Here is a 14,637-nt window from a genome sequence, read left to right on the forward strand (position 1 = left end):
TGTTATTATTCAATGATTTTATTCAAGAATATCTACATTCCATTCTCACCTAGACCTCTTTATCTTTAGTCATTAAACAACACTTACATTATGCTGTACAGGAGACAGATTATACTGTACCTATAACCTGTAGGTCATGTCATGCATTTCTGAGCAGGTTGCAGACTTTTCTCAGTCAGGACCAAAGTTGCACTACCTTAAATTCCCACTGGAGGAAAGCTTTGCATTTCAAATCAACACCCTTAGTTAAAACACATGATTGTTGATAAGATCTTTCAAGTAAGCACAGACCCACCTGCAGCAATGCTATCAAAACAGCCCATCTCATGAGATCTCATGCATTAGTGTGGGCAGCCACACCCGTTTTCCTGTCATTACCCTTTCTCAAAGATCTATGCAGGTCAGGTGGGATCAGTGCTTGGGGAGGTGAGCTCGTTCCTGCACCTAAACTGTTCTGAGGAATGAATTTCCCACGAACAAATGAAGAGCAGGGCAAGACAACAACGCTGTAGGTGACCTTCCCCTTGGAACTACCTTAACTGAGATGAGATGAGCAAAACAGACTCTTGGCCTTCCAAGTAAAAATGTTCTGTACTCATACCTTGAGCTAAAATATACAAGTAAAAGAACTCTCCATACCCACCTATACTGTATCCTTTCTTGCAGCTAGCTCTGATGCTGGGGCTGAGATTCTGGGGTAATGCACACTGTCCCTTCACTTGTGGGCAGACACGGAACGAGCCCGTCCAATTGCCATCTTTCCTGCAGCGGATCACACTGGTAGGTGGCCCCTAAATTAATTCCCAAAGAGACACATTATTACACGATTACTGTGCAAAGCAAACTGTGATACAGTCTCCTTCTTCCCTTTTTGTGCTATTATGAGTTCTAACTGACCATATAAAAGTCTTTCGATTTATCTACATTACACCAATACTCTCCTTTGGAAATGACTGCTGAAGATTCATGGAAGATCACATCCACACATTTGGTCACTGCGGTTGGCAACACCAAATGATGAAATGCCACCCCTGAAAACGTTTTAATCAATTAAAAAATGGAGGCCCAATTAAGCACAGTTTTAATTGGGTCAGCCTGGTACGTATAATTTAGGTGCTTGACAGCAGCCACTTCAAAGCTATGCAATATTTAATTTTATTTAGAAAGTTAATTTGCTCTGGTGTCCTAATGCAGGAAAATCTCTATTAATCAGAGGCTACAGCCAAGGGTCCCTCTTAATTGCTCAAGTGCTGGGGACTTCAGCCATTAAGCTTATGATGTCATGGGTGCATTGACTGTCTGCCAGGAACACTCATAGTACAACATACTGTACTACTGCAGATTGTTATATTTGTTTTAATACACTGTAAGACGATCTGATGATCCATGAATCCATTTTCAGTAACAAAATTTCCCAAAGGAAACAGATTCCTAATTAGACACAGGAAAGTGCTACTAATGTTAGAAAACCTTGTTATGTTCACATAAGAAGGAATTTTCTTTTTGCATAAAAACCATGTATAATGCAAAATCATTATATTATACTTAACTGTAATTGTTCAGTAAGTTTTATATGGAGCCATTCATTCATTCATTTCCAAGGTCTAGAACAATTTAATTAATTTTGATCAGTTAAACAGATATGTTTTTTTAATTAAGAAATGCAGAGAACAATGTTGTTAGGACAAAACTCAGAAGATCATTCAGACCTCCACATCCAGCTTCCTTAATTACTTGCTTAATTGATCATTTACGTGTTCCTAATGTTTAAAAAAACATGATTACAGGTGACTTACTATATAAAACCCCTGCAGGGTAAAACATGAACTACTGACAAATCAGTCAAAAACAAAGGCTAAGACGCACTAGCCTTAATTGAAAATTTATTGAGCTTTTTAATCAAAATGCTGAATACAGAGGGAAATTCAATCCACACTGCTTGTTTAATCCTTAGACACTTGTTTCCACACCAAACCACATTAGTCATACAATGATCATTTGTGGCCAAACAGCCGAAACACTGTTTCTGATTACTATTCCTTACAGCTGCAAAAAAATCCAGTCGATGAACTAAAGTGGTCTGTGTTGGGGGAAAACAGAGATGAGAAATTAAGAGACTAATTTGGAACATTCATGCCTTTGTAAATCATTTGTTAAAAAGAAGTGTGTTTTATGATTTGAAACTGTGAGCTGAATTTAAGTGCCTGTCTGCTTGTAAATGGACACATCTAAGTATTCAGATGGTGGTCCGTGTCACAAGAGGAAACAAAAAATGAGGTCTTTTCTATCTTGTGCCCTTTTCGGTCACAGAATGATTTTTTTAACCTCAGAGTTAAACAGTAACAGATGCTTTGGGTTAGTTTCTGTTACCATTAAAAACAAAGCTATGATAGAAAGCTATGAAAGGGCAGCACTGAATTTCAGTATAACTCTCAGCTGTCATCTCGGCAGGTTTGCAGAATTACTGCTGGTTGCTTGATTATAGCAGGTTTTTTTTTTTACAATCAAATTAAAATGACATCTTCCTTTTCCACCAAAGAAACGCTGTTGGCAGCATGTTTGGCATGCCACTTCTCTTTTTCAGCAGGCTAAAGAGCTTCCAGCTGTGAGGTAAAGCAGGTAGGAGAAAATCTTGTGATGGGATTGACGAATCTGCTTGTTTGACAGATGCGTGGTATGTGGGAACTATAGGTGAAGCTGTCGGACACAGGCACTGGATTATTGTGGGCAATGGACTTGTATTATTGTAAATTTCCCAAATGCAGAATGAAAATGAAATCTATAGAGGTACACATATAAATATTACATAGGTCTTAGGTCATGTGTTCTTTATACCCTTTTTCCTCTATGTTCTAAAATAAATGGGATAATACTGTATATAAAGCTGTGATTTAACTGAAAGCTGGCAAAGAAAAGCTAAATAATGTAACAATCACAAAAGCTCTGGATGTCTGCAATGCTGAGGGTGCTGACTTACAGTATGGTTGGCTCCATTGCAGTTGATCCAGCAGTCACTGTTGAACTTGAACCCATTTGTACACTGATAGACACCGTGGAATATGGGAGGAGGGGGCTCGCACGTCACTGGCTCACAGGAACCTTCCTGCCAGCTCCCGTCCTCTGTACACTGCCTCTTAAATGCCCTCCTAAGAAACAAAAAAGGCAGCTCAGATTTCAGGCATGTTGGTGAACCTGGAGGTGACCCTCGCCTTTCTCTTTGGACTAGAAAACTTAAAACAATTGGACCACATGGATCTGTAGGAGATGCTTTCCTTCAGATGAGACATTCAGCTGACTACCTGAACATTAAAGGTTCCATGGCACTATTTGTAAGAATAGGAGTGTTGTTAAATCCCCAGTTTATACATTCTGTTTTTCCTCAATTTCCCTCTTAATTCAATTAATGAAGTACTTTCTCAATTTTCCACTTGATAGGGTGGCTGATATGGTTGCTGATGCAGAATGACTGCTATGTGTTGCTCAGGTACATATTGCATGCTAGTAGAAGATGAAATGGGGACCTTCCTATGTGTAAAGTGCTTTGATGTCCTTTGGGATTAATGCAAAAATGCAAGCAATTAATTAATCAAGAGTGCATTTTACTTGACAATTCCAGCTGCCAAAAGACAGAACAGTACTTATCAGTTTTAATGACTTTTTTGTTTTAATAGGGATAGTGAAGTCTTTTCCAGTAAACAGACCTTCAGCAAAGATTTATGGTGACACCTCAACACTTTAATCAAAGGATCATAGACTAGAAGCTTGTGGTCTACCATTCTAAAAAAAAAAGTCCTGCAACAGCACTGATTTACCAATCTCCAAAGACTAAAATCACAAACTTGCTAAGTACAAACACACCACAAATATCCTTCAGGCAGCATGTGGGTTCTATTATAGTGGGGTGATATTTACTCTTAATAATTATCAGGTGAAAAAATGCCCCTGAATTCAATATCAATCCTATATGTGATTCTTTGGAAAAGTTAGTTTTGAGTATATGAAAGAAATCTGGGGAGCTGTTCCTGCTTTGCAGGTTATCATTACATGCCTGATATATATCATACCCTACACATAAACTATCTTCAGAACTCAAGTGAAGTACAGAAAGCCTGACGTGCATTTAGTGTTTTGTTTCACTTTCTGTGTAATTTATTATCACAAGTCATTTCTGTTGAAATGATCTCAGGTCATGGAAGCAAGAAAATGTTTTTCTAGCAGTGTTCTGACCTTCCCAAACACTTTATAAGGCTTCCCTGACCCAATGCTTTTCACAGGATGCAAATAACACATTGTCTGCTTGAGTAACTATAAGGCAGTGTTACTGAGTGGGGACTTTACCTAGCAAAGGCTTACCGCAAAGACTTCATCACCACTGAATTTTACTATATTCAAGTCCTGTTCTTTTTCCATATAGTACATAGACTGTAAGAGCCTCAGATATTTTGTGACAAGAATGAATCGCACCACAGAGGATTCTGCAGCCTGAACTTTGATTACAATAGACACAATCCCTTTTCTGAATAATCTTAGAAGTCCGGTTCCCTGACTCGAAGACCCTGACTATTGTCTTTTTACAGATACAACTTTTGCTTCACTACCTCAGAGTGTTGTCCTATGTCATGCCATGGCAAACTGGTTTGTGAGGAAGGCCAGAGTCTACTTTATTTCATTTGTACAGAACCCTTCTACAAGGAAATTGGTGATGGTTTTCATCCCTGCCCTCACCTGCGCATATTGCAACATGCTACTGGGTGACTCTGGTATGAAATCAAAACCTGCTTTCATGCCCCTGAATTGAATACAAGTCTTCAAAGAGTAATAATACAGGCATAGGCACTACATCAAATAACTGAAAGAGTCATGTTTCGTCAAAGGGTGACAATCTCAAAAGATGAAAGTAACTGTGGAATTTACAGGAAGAGGTGAATTCCATTGTCTAGGAAACTCTTAGTTTCCCTAAAAACTGATGTTAGATTTCTGTTCTTCACACCTTTGATGTGATAACATCTCTACTACAGGTGTTACTTGGATTAAGAGCTCTTACCTTGACAGAGGACAATTTATTAAAAAGAGTGCTGCTTTGGAGGTAGTGTCAGTTATTCTAAAGCATTACCCAAGAAACAACTGGCAGAACTTTTGGGTAATGGTTAATATTGGCAAATACAGAAGTAATGCAAGATGACAGACTCGTTAACAGTGTAACTGAATGCTTAGAGTTTTGGCTGTAAGAGATTTTTCCTTCCTTTTCCATTTAGGGGGGCACTCCTTTGACTCGCTCCTGTTGACCCTCATTGTTCTGGTGAGAATTGATGATGTGACGACAGCTTGTGCTATAGTCTGTGGTAAGCCCGGCATTGCACCAGTTCAGCAGCAGACATATGATCATTCTTTACAAGCTACAGAAAGGAGTTTTATTTCTTCTCTTTTAATTCTTAGGAAACGTGGCAGTGGTTTAGGCCTTTATTAAACACTTACACAATTGGATTTCACTCTTTTTGGATCCCTAACAGCAGGAGACTGGTGCCCTACCCTTATAACTTTGTCTGGTTGAAAAGAATGAAACCAATCTGTTTTTCCATCTCTTGAGAAGGGACTTGATTGAAAAAAAAAGTCACAACTTATTAATCAGCTGGAAATAAACACTAAATTAGAAAATGACATATTCTGCAATTGTTTTAGCTAGTATCAGTTTACACAGACCTTCAGGGGAACCACTGCCAAGTGCCTGTGAAAATGTTTAATCATAGAATATGAAACTTCACAGTGAAGCTTATGAAATGTTCATTTTTATTGTACAGCAAGCTGATTTTTCCTACTGTGTATTATTTCTGGGGGATGGGTTGTAGAAGGGTGGATATGGATTGAACAGCAACAAGACAAAGCCAACAACTTGACAAGAAAAATCCTGGAACTTGCTAGCAACACTAGTGACAATGGTAGGCAAAACATTTGAGCGCGAGTTCATTGATATTTCCTTGTTAAGTGGTTTTGATAATGGCAGAAAGCACATTACTGTCTTGCATTTGCATTTTAAAAAGTCATCACAAGAAGGGCAATTCTCAGCACAACCCTTAGGGAAAACAGTTCTGCACACAACGAATGTTAAATAGAAGTGTTCGAATAATACAAATCTATAGGAAGCAAATGGAAAGAAAAACATGACTGAATATGTAATGAGGAGAGTAGAAAACATTAAGGGTGGATTGGATGTTTGAATGTGGGGTTATATACATGTACAAATATGTCAGCAATATTTTTACTTTAATGAACATCTATTGTATTATATATACTTTATGTACTGCATGTACACTCAATCCTTCCTAAAAATATTAGGACAGCCAAACAAAAAAGTTTCAGTCAAACAGTTTCTATTTATGAGATCACGAGATGAATGTGAATGACACTTCATAGTAAACTTTTACTTTGGTATTTTACTTCTGGATAATTCCATGTATACATCTGATCATTAACTCTCTTCTCAACAGGTTGCAATATGTTCAAAACTCTGCAGCTGGACTACTTACCCACACCAGAGCCTGGCAGCATATCACTCCTACAGTACACTTGAGTCTCTACATTGGTTGCCCGTGAAATCACATATTCAATACAAGATCTTGTTACTGACTTTAAAGGCTCTGAAACAATACAGTTTTGAACTCTTCCATGTTTACACTCCCCCTCCATAGGCTCTGTTCAGTTGAGACTGGTCCTCTTCTCATTGTCCCCAGGACTATATCATGGACTTTTTGTGACCATACCTTCTCTGTTGCTGTTACAGTGTTGTGGAATGATCTTCCTCAGACTTTACGAGAGACTCTCTTGAAATCTAAACTAAATAATACTTTGTGTGCAACAGATTTGTCTGGTTCACTTGATTTCAAGTGACCATGAGTATTAGGACAGGGTTCACTGTGACAACTGTCAAGGGTGATCAGGATCTACTGTCAAAGCTTGAGAAGCAAAATTACTGGAAAAAAAAAACACGGATTACTACTCTTTTACAGCAAATGTCACTTTTCTGAACCGTAGGCAGCAGCAAACATGGTCTTTACCTTTTGGGTTTGTCAGTGTTGGGGACGTGGTAGCCAGGCTTGCACTTGTACTTGCAAAACGAGCCAACCTTCAGTCCAGTGGCATTGCAGCGCTTGGTCTGCAGGACAGCGTTGGGCACTGGTGGAGGAGCTGGACAGCGCAGCTCACACAGGGCTTCGGGGAAAGACCACAGACCATCCTCCATGCAGGTCAAAGTGTTATTCATCCCTGAAAAAAAAAAAAAAAAGCAATAAAACCACAGAGTTGGCCCGCTCACACATGGTCCTCATTAACAAAGCACAATAACTACATTCAATAGTAATAATTGCATCTCTAAAGAGCTCTTCATTCCAAAGTGTCCCAAAGCACTTTATAGGCATTTTACAGCCCATGTAGGAGGGGATCCACTTCATCAATCACTGAAGCGCACTACCCACTTGGGTGAGACGCTGCTAACATTGTTCACCAGCAGATCAGGTAAAGAAGTGGGAACTAGCCATTTAAGAGGGAACTTTAAAGAGGCGACACTGTAACGTTTTGGAATTTAGCCAGGACACTATGGTTCGAACTTCTACGTTTACAAACAGTGCCATGGGATCTTTAACAATCAAAATATCGGGACCACAGTTTAATGGCTCATCTGAAGGATGGCACCGCCTACAGACACTGTACCGTGCACTCTGCACAATGGGAGAGGAGTTTGTAATCCTCAGGTGAGAAAAGTGCCACACCTGTACAAGTAGCAACTTTTTTTCTTTTGACATTCAGACACCCATTCTAGTACTGGTCAGAAGCCTTGCTTAGCTTCTTGAATTATAAGTCAGGATCTGTACAGTATAAACCACCCTATGCGTGCCAGAGGTGACTGGGTTTTCACTGTTTAGAGTCCTTTAAGTTAATGTGTTTCTTGTTTGTGTCTCATTGTGAGACACATACATTACCCTTTACATTTTGACTTTCTGAATTAATACTGGTAGTTGATAATGACATTTGGAAAGTGGTAATATGCACTTATTTACAAATATGAGTAGGCTCACATTAACCATGGTATACGATAAGTAAACATCAAACATCATAACTATTCAACAGCATTTATGTTTCCACGCTGTGTTGTGAGTATAGTTAACAATATTCTAAAAACTTCATATAAATGAAACAATTGCTAAAAATTCAGGACAGCATTTTATTGCATTTTGTCACCCCTAAGAAACAGCTTGATAAAGTATTATAACATACAGCACGCTTCCATTGAGTTGTTATTTTCTTACCTACTAGCTGAGCTGGCTCCTTACACTGGAATGTGCATTTCTTGCCATATGTAGTCCCATCAGGGAAGTGAAAGATGGCTGGGTGAACATGGTATTTGTCTGGCTTGCCACAGTCCACTGGCTCACAGCTCACTTGCTTGTTCCACTTGCCATCTGCGCAGGTGATTGTAGCAGTGGAATCTGACTGCAAAGCAGGAATGCACACAGACACAGGGCTTAGACAGCTGACTCCTTCTCCACGAACAGCTCTGTGCAGCGTGAAAACATTGTGTAATATGGATGGTAGAGCTCCAATGTTCTGCAACCTCCTCCTACAACACATTAAATGGGTTCTCTGATGCACATAGGAAATGCTTGTCAAGAGGAGATTTGCTGAGAATTCTAATGGGCTGAAAAACAAATTAATGTAAGAGAGTCATACTTGTGATGTGGTTATTATTTTATTTTTTCTTCCCAATATGGGAAAACTGGACATCAGAGAACATGCCATAGCATTTCTGAGAGGATCTGTAAGACTATAGTTCAACGCACTCCGTTTCATTGGGAATGTAAAATCAAAAACCATCTTGCAAATACTGCATTGTTTCGGATGACTTTATCATATTTCTGAGTCACATAACGGCTGTATTTCAACCCATGGAACTGTAGACCACAATGAAAGTGCTGTTGTTAGGCTTGACAAATCTCCCACTTGTTAGATAAAATCAAAAAGATAACATTACAGATCCCAGTTTAACTTGCTAGGTGCTACTGACAGTCAAAAAAAATTGTTCAATTGTTTGTGGCTCCCCATTACAGAGAAATACACTGTCCTGCAAAAAGCATTTTACTACCTTCCAATGATGTCTCAAATTTACTGAATTATAAATCTACAGTGTACTAATTATAAAGTCACCATTCTACACTTGTTCTTTTCTAATGCGTCAATTATAAATAATTGTCTTCATTATTAGGTACTAAACAAAACTCCAGCAATAAAATTTAAATGTATTTTGTGTATTAGTTCATAAGAATACCAGTTGTTCCTCCTTCCTCATTCAAAGACCACCATTAAAAACTTGCAGTGAAGTTCTAGTTGTAGACATCTCGTATTTACAGTTACAAGTGTCTTTCAGGTGGCCATCATTCCTAGTAAAATTGACGTCCTTTGCACAATACAAATATGGCAAATTTGTGGAAGAATTCATTACATACTGTACATCACGTTTTCAGTCTAACATCAAATGCAAACAGCTTGCCTTGTTATTATGAGATAAACAATCACAGAACATAGTCAACAAGTGAAAAAGAAACTATGTGCCTCACACACTGCTCTCACTTTGTCAGTCTGTTTCTTTGTTGAGGCATTACATTCTGCTATGTAAACTTTTTTTTTATGTTCAAAGAATAGCTTTGTAAGATCACGCAAGTTAAAAAGGAAAAAAAAAAGGCTTATGCATGTAATTGTATCTGCTTGACATGTTTTTACATCAGCAAATCTCTTCCTAATTGTCAACTTCCAGGAATGGATTAATTTACGCTATAATCCAATATTTTTGTATGATTAGTTTTTTGTTCTTGCACTGGCATGATCCTACAGGTGATCGTCTCCAAATAACAAACCCACAAAGGAAGTAGAAAGTGGAAAAAAATAGATGACGCTAAATGAGATACATTATGTAAAAAAAAGTCAGTGCAGTACCAATAGCTTGCGTTTCAATGAAACACTGCAAAGCTTTTCCATTCACAAAAATGCATTGTTCTGCACACGATAACAGATGCTAGGCTTCCATTCATTGACAGTATAATGGCTGAACCCTCCTATACTGTATATAATTAAAAGCTTCTGATATATGTGCTTGGGGTAGATATTACCCAATTTGTCAGCTCTAAAACCTACTTTTAGACTTTGCGCTTTGATCTGGTGTGGCACAAGCCTCTAATTCAGATTTTATATCACCTGCCAAACATAGCATGGACATGTCTTGTCCTTTACTCAAAAGCACTGCCTGTTTTGGCTACTCTGACCCAATATCATTGTCCTCTTTTGGCGTGGGTAGGTCAAAATAACAAATCTTGAGACTTGAGAATCTGAAACATACAGAAACCGAAAACCATTGTTTACGAAATACCATAACCCTTATAGGCAGGTATATTAATAGGTACGAAAAATCATTTTTGAATTTCTCCTGAACACAGGGGCTGAGGAAACATTCCAGATGAAATTGAAATGCTGTCGGCACTCAACAATTTACAGAAATAGCTTGAAATTGTGATGACTAATGTTTACAAGAGGAAATTAAAAAGTAAAAAAATAATTATTTTTTTCCATTTCTGATCAGTGTGTATTTTTCAAAGTTACTCATGTTTGAATATTTTTTTGTATAAGCACTTATTTCCAATATGAGCTGGATGCAGCTAAGATCAGAGCATATTCAAAACAGAGGAAGAAACCTTTCGGCATAGATAAAGTTTAAACCGGGATAAATTCCACATGTATGGAATCCTTATCTGATGTGCTGTGCCTTCCTAGGAAAAGGACTCCCAACACAATTCTGCAAACCAGCAGGAAACAGAATACAAAAAGGGATTCAGATTAGTTCCACTTTTAGTTGTTTTTTGGGGTTTACTTTACATCTTATTTTTAAGATATGGATTTGTTCAGAAAAATTGAAAAATTATGCAAGGTGTAACCAAGGCATTCACTTGGTCTGAATGCACTGCATCAAATGAACCATTTGTGATTGCTCACACTCCTTAGTGTCATGAGCAAAATACAATAGTAGAAGAAATATAAAACAGATTGATAAATTATCCCTAACTTTATTTTTCTTTATTCTCGTCATCTTGGTCTGATGTCAAAAGTTTCAAAGATATTTGCTTGTTAATCAACTCATATTTCCCCAATCATAACTATGAAAGCTAAATTTTAAATACAAAACTTATTGTATTCCTAATATAGTTTAAAGGCAAAGGATAGCAGGATACGTCCTTCGGATTCTAGAAGGCATTATCCAGTTATAATTTTCTAAAGTTCTTCACTTTTCAACTGTCCGCAAAACACGCTAATGGGGTGTATTCCCTCTGATCAGCAGAAGTATTTTAAAATCTACTGACTAAATACTTGCTTTAAAATTACTGATATGTTCCAAATAAAAATGGAAATGTTGCTTCTTTTAAGAAGTTGTTCATCAATGTAATCCAGGTTTCTGAAGGGCAAATATTGAATTTTACTCATGGATAATGCCGTCTTCCAGATGAGTAAACAATAACCATACCAGCAAAATTAGGCAGAAGACTGAATATGGTGCAGAAAAGCTTGTTAATTTGTTGTTTTTTTTAATTACAGAAAAAAACAATGAAATGCATTCATTTCCAGAAATCTGCCAAGTCACAGGAAAAATTTACAGATTACCAAGTGAGGCCCAGACACCCTGCGTGTGAAATGGACAGTGTTTTTGAAGTTCTCAGTCCTGCTTTAAAAATGAGTCTGAATGCTGTATTTTGTCTTTTCTTCACCAAGCATAGGTGCCATTTTACATTCTCCTCCAAGGGGCTCAGCAAAGAACTTCTACAAGTGAAAAGTCAACTCAGTTTGCCCTACTTTGCAAGCCAAGGACTTGATTACCAATTACTGCCTTCCACTTATTGTCAAGGTAGCTGTGATGAAAAGATACTTTGGTGGGCAGACATTCTGCCCCCAGCTCTGCCGCACGGAAACCATGCTTGCTGACCACAGACAGAAGCCAATCTCTTTACCACAGACCGCTCTTCATTTTTCCTGCTGCCCCCGCCAGCTTTTGGAGTAGCGTTGCCCTAGATTAATTGGATAACCGCACCTATTTATAGCAGGAAAAAATGCCACCAGCCCACAATGAAGAGACATAGCTAACCCATTCTGACCAGCTGGTGTGCTCTCGGAAAACCTTCCTCACTGGGCAGTGAAGGCTAGCTGCACTGGTGCTCCTTCACTTGTTTTCAGATCCGCGAGACAGAACGGAGTCAGGGATAGTGAAATCATACTGAATTCCGCATGCTTCAAGATTGTGTGGTATTAATTGCTGCACAGCTCTGTATTTTGGTCTTTTTAGATCAGCTAAATCAACTGTTGAGCTCTTTTTTTGCAAAGTTGTACAAGTAGTATATCATCACCTGCTAGAATGACCATAAAATCCTAACAATTCTAAGCTGTTCCCTGGATATAATAATAATAATAAAATAATAATAATTCCGTACACTTACAGTATATAGTTCTTTTCTGAAACTGTACTCAAAGCGCTTTACAGGTAATGGGGACTCTCCTCCATCACCACGAATGTGCAGCATCCACCCGGATGATGCAACAGCAGCCATAGTGTGCCAGAACACTCATCAGAGTGATGTAGCTAATTCATAGATGGGGATTATTAGGAGGCTATGATTGGTAAAGGCCAATGGAAAATTTAGCCAGGATGCCAGAGTAATACCCCTACTTTTTTCGAGAAACACCCTGGGATTTTTAATGACCACAGGGAGTCAGGAACTCAGTTTTACGTCTCAACCAAAGGACGGCGCCTGTTTACAGTATAGTGTCCCCGTCACTATACTGGGGCATTAGGACCCACACAGACTGCAGGGTGAGCGCCCCCTACTGGCCCCACTAACATCTCTTCCAGCAGCAACCTTAATTTTCTCCAGGAGTTCTCCCATGCAGGAAGTAACCAGGCTCACACCTGCTGAGCTTCAGTGGGTTGTCAGGGGTGAGTTGCAGGGATATAAGGCTGCTGGCGAGATGGATATACTGACTGGGGTAAGCCCATGGGGTCAAAATAATAGTTCATTATTGCCGTTATAAACTATCACATTAATATTTTAATTGTAACTTTTATTCCTACCACCTTTTTTTCCAAAGGGCTCACATTTTCAATATTTTAAGGTTATTTTTTCCGTCTGCTAAACCCAGTGCAGATCTGAACTGGATGTCAAAGAGCACTGTGAGAAAATTGGCGAGTCCACAGGGTGTTTTTGATCAAAAAGTAAAATGTCATTTACAATCCCTGTCCTAAACTGGGGAAGTAGATCCTGATGGCTGCCCCCCAACATACACATACCACAAAAAAAGCATACAGTATGTGACGTTAATTAAGGATAGCATTGTGAACAAACACATGTGGACTCAGTCATCTTTCGAGGGGATTTCCTTTCTATTGATGAAGACATGCTGAGACTGAATTTATCCTTCTGTTTCCTTACACTACACTTAGAGCATTCTGGGTTAACTGATATCTCTACAGGGACCCACTGTGTATTAAGAAGAGTGTGCCCCATTGTAGTTCCAGATAACATGCCAATCGCAGGGCTTTGGTGAAACACAGATGCTTGAAATGTACAATTCACTGGCAAAGGAATGAATTCACTCCGCAGCACAGAATCTGTGGTTGAATATGCGAAATACACACAATGTAGAAATTGCAAGTGAAACAGTTATTTTTTTCCTTATTTTTGATGGCACCTTCTTCCTAATTTATGATGTAGATATGTGCAATAATTGAAGCTTGCCATCCTCCACAATGGCCCATTGTCTTCAGTATGATATTTATAAATACAGGCAATCTCTTACTTCAAAAACAAGATCATTCTCAAAACAATTTTATATCCAACATTATTTCTATTAAATTTTAAATATACTGTACAGTAGTTGTCTAAAACAGGGTTGAGTATTGGTCCTGGGATGCTATCTGCATGGAGTCTCTATGTTCTTCCTGTTTTCTTGTGGGTTTCCTCCCACAGTTTAAAAACATACTGGTAGGATATTTGTCTAATGGGAACATTTGGTCCTGGTATGAGCCATGTAATGGACAGTCATCCTGTCCAGGGTGAATCCCACCTTGTGCCTGTCACTTGCTGTGACAGGCTCCAGCCCCTCCTGTGGCCTCATGCTGTATAAAGCAGTTAGACAATGGAGGGACTGATGGAAGTTTAGAACGGTAGAAGCTGTTAGGTCCAGTGAAACGTCGACAAAGGCAAATCACAAAGAGTCCAACATTCTGAAAACTTTACTTTTTATTACCCAGTTCGTCAAATTTCCTAGCTCTTTATAGGTTTTAAAAAGAAATAGCTTTTGTGATTCAATTGTTAGGGGGTACCAACTGAAAAGACACAGGTAAGTGTATATTCACCAATTAGTAAAAAAGAGGAATGTCATTCCTTTAAATAAGTACACATTTTAACCCTTTGCTGCTGAGTTCTGTATTTCTGGGAACCTTCAGATTTATTTGTAATAATAACAAACACACATTTCAAATCCTGTAGCCATAATCAGATCCAGTTACAATTTACAGTCTCCCTACTGCCAAGAAACCAGTTGGCTTATCCTAAA

At 38.6% G+C, this 14,637-nt stretch overlaps 1 protein-coding gene across 1 annotated transcript in view; it reads right to left on the minus strand.

Annotated features, from left to right (window-relative positions):
* pappaa (pregnancy-associated plasma protein A, pappalysin 1a) overlaps window positions 1-14,637 on the minus strand; it is a 211,018-nt gene that overhangs the window by 53,011 nt on the left and 143,370 nt on the right. The window contains exons 15-18 of the mRNA XM_015367158.2: window positions 8,301-8,484; window positions 7,053-7,260; window positions 2,978-3,146; window positions 644-791 (exon numbers count right to left, since the gene is read on the minus strand). Coding sequence (XP_015222644.2) covers window positions 644-791; window positions 2,978-3,146; window positions 7,053-7,260; window positions 8,301-8,484 — 709 coding nt within the window. The remainder of the gene's footprint in view (window positions 1-643; window positions 792-2,977; window positions 3,147-7,052; window positions 7,261-8,300; window positions 8,485-14,637) is intronic.

This window comes from Lepisosteus oculatus, chromosome 24 (assembly GCF_040954835.1).
Source record: "Lepisosteus oculatus isolate fLepOcu1 chromosome 24, fLepOcu1.hap2, whole genome shotgun sequence".
Taxonomy (NCBI): Eukaryota; Metazoa; Chordata; class Actinopteri; order Semionotiformes; family Lepisosteidae; genus Lepisosteus; species Lepisosteus oculatus.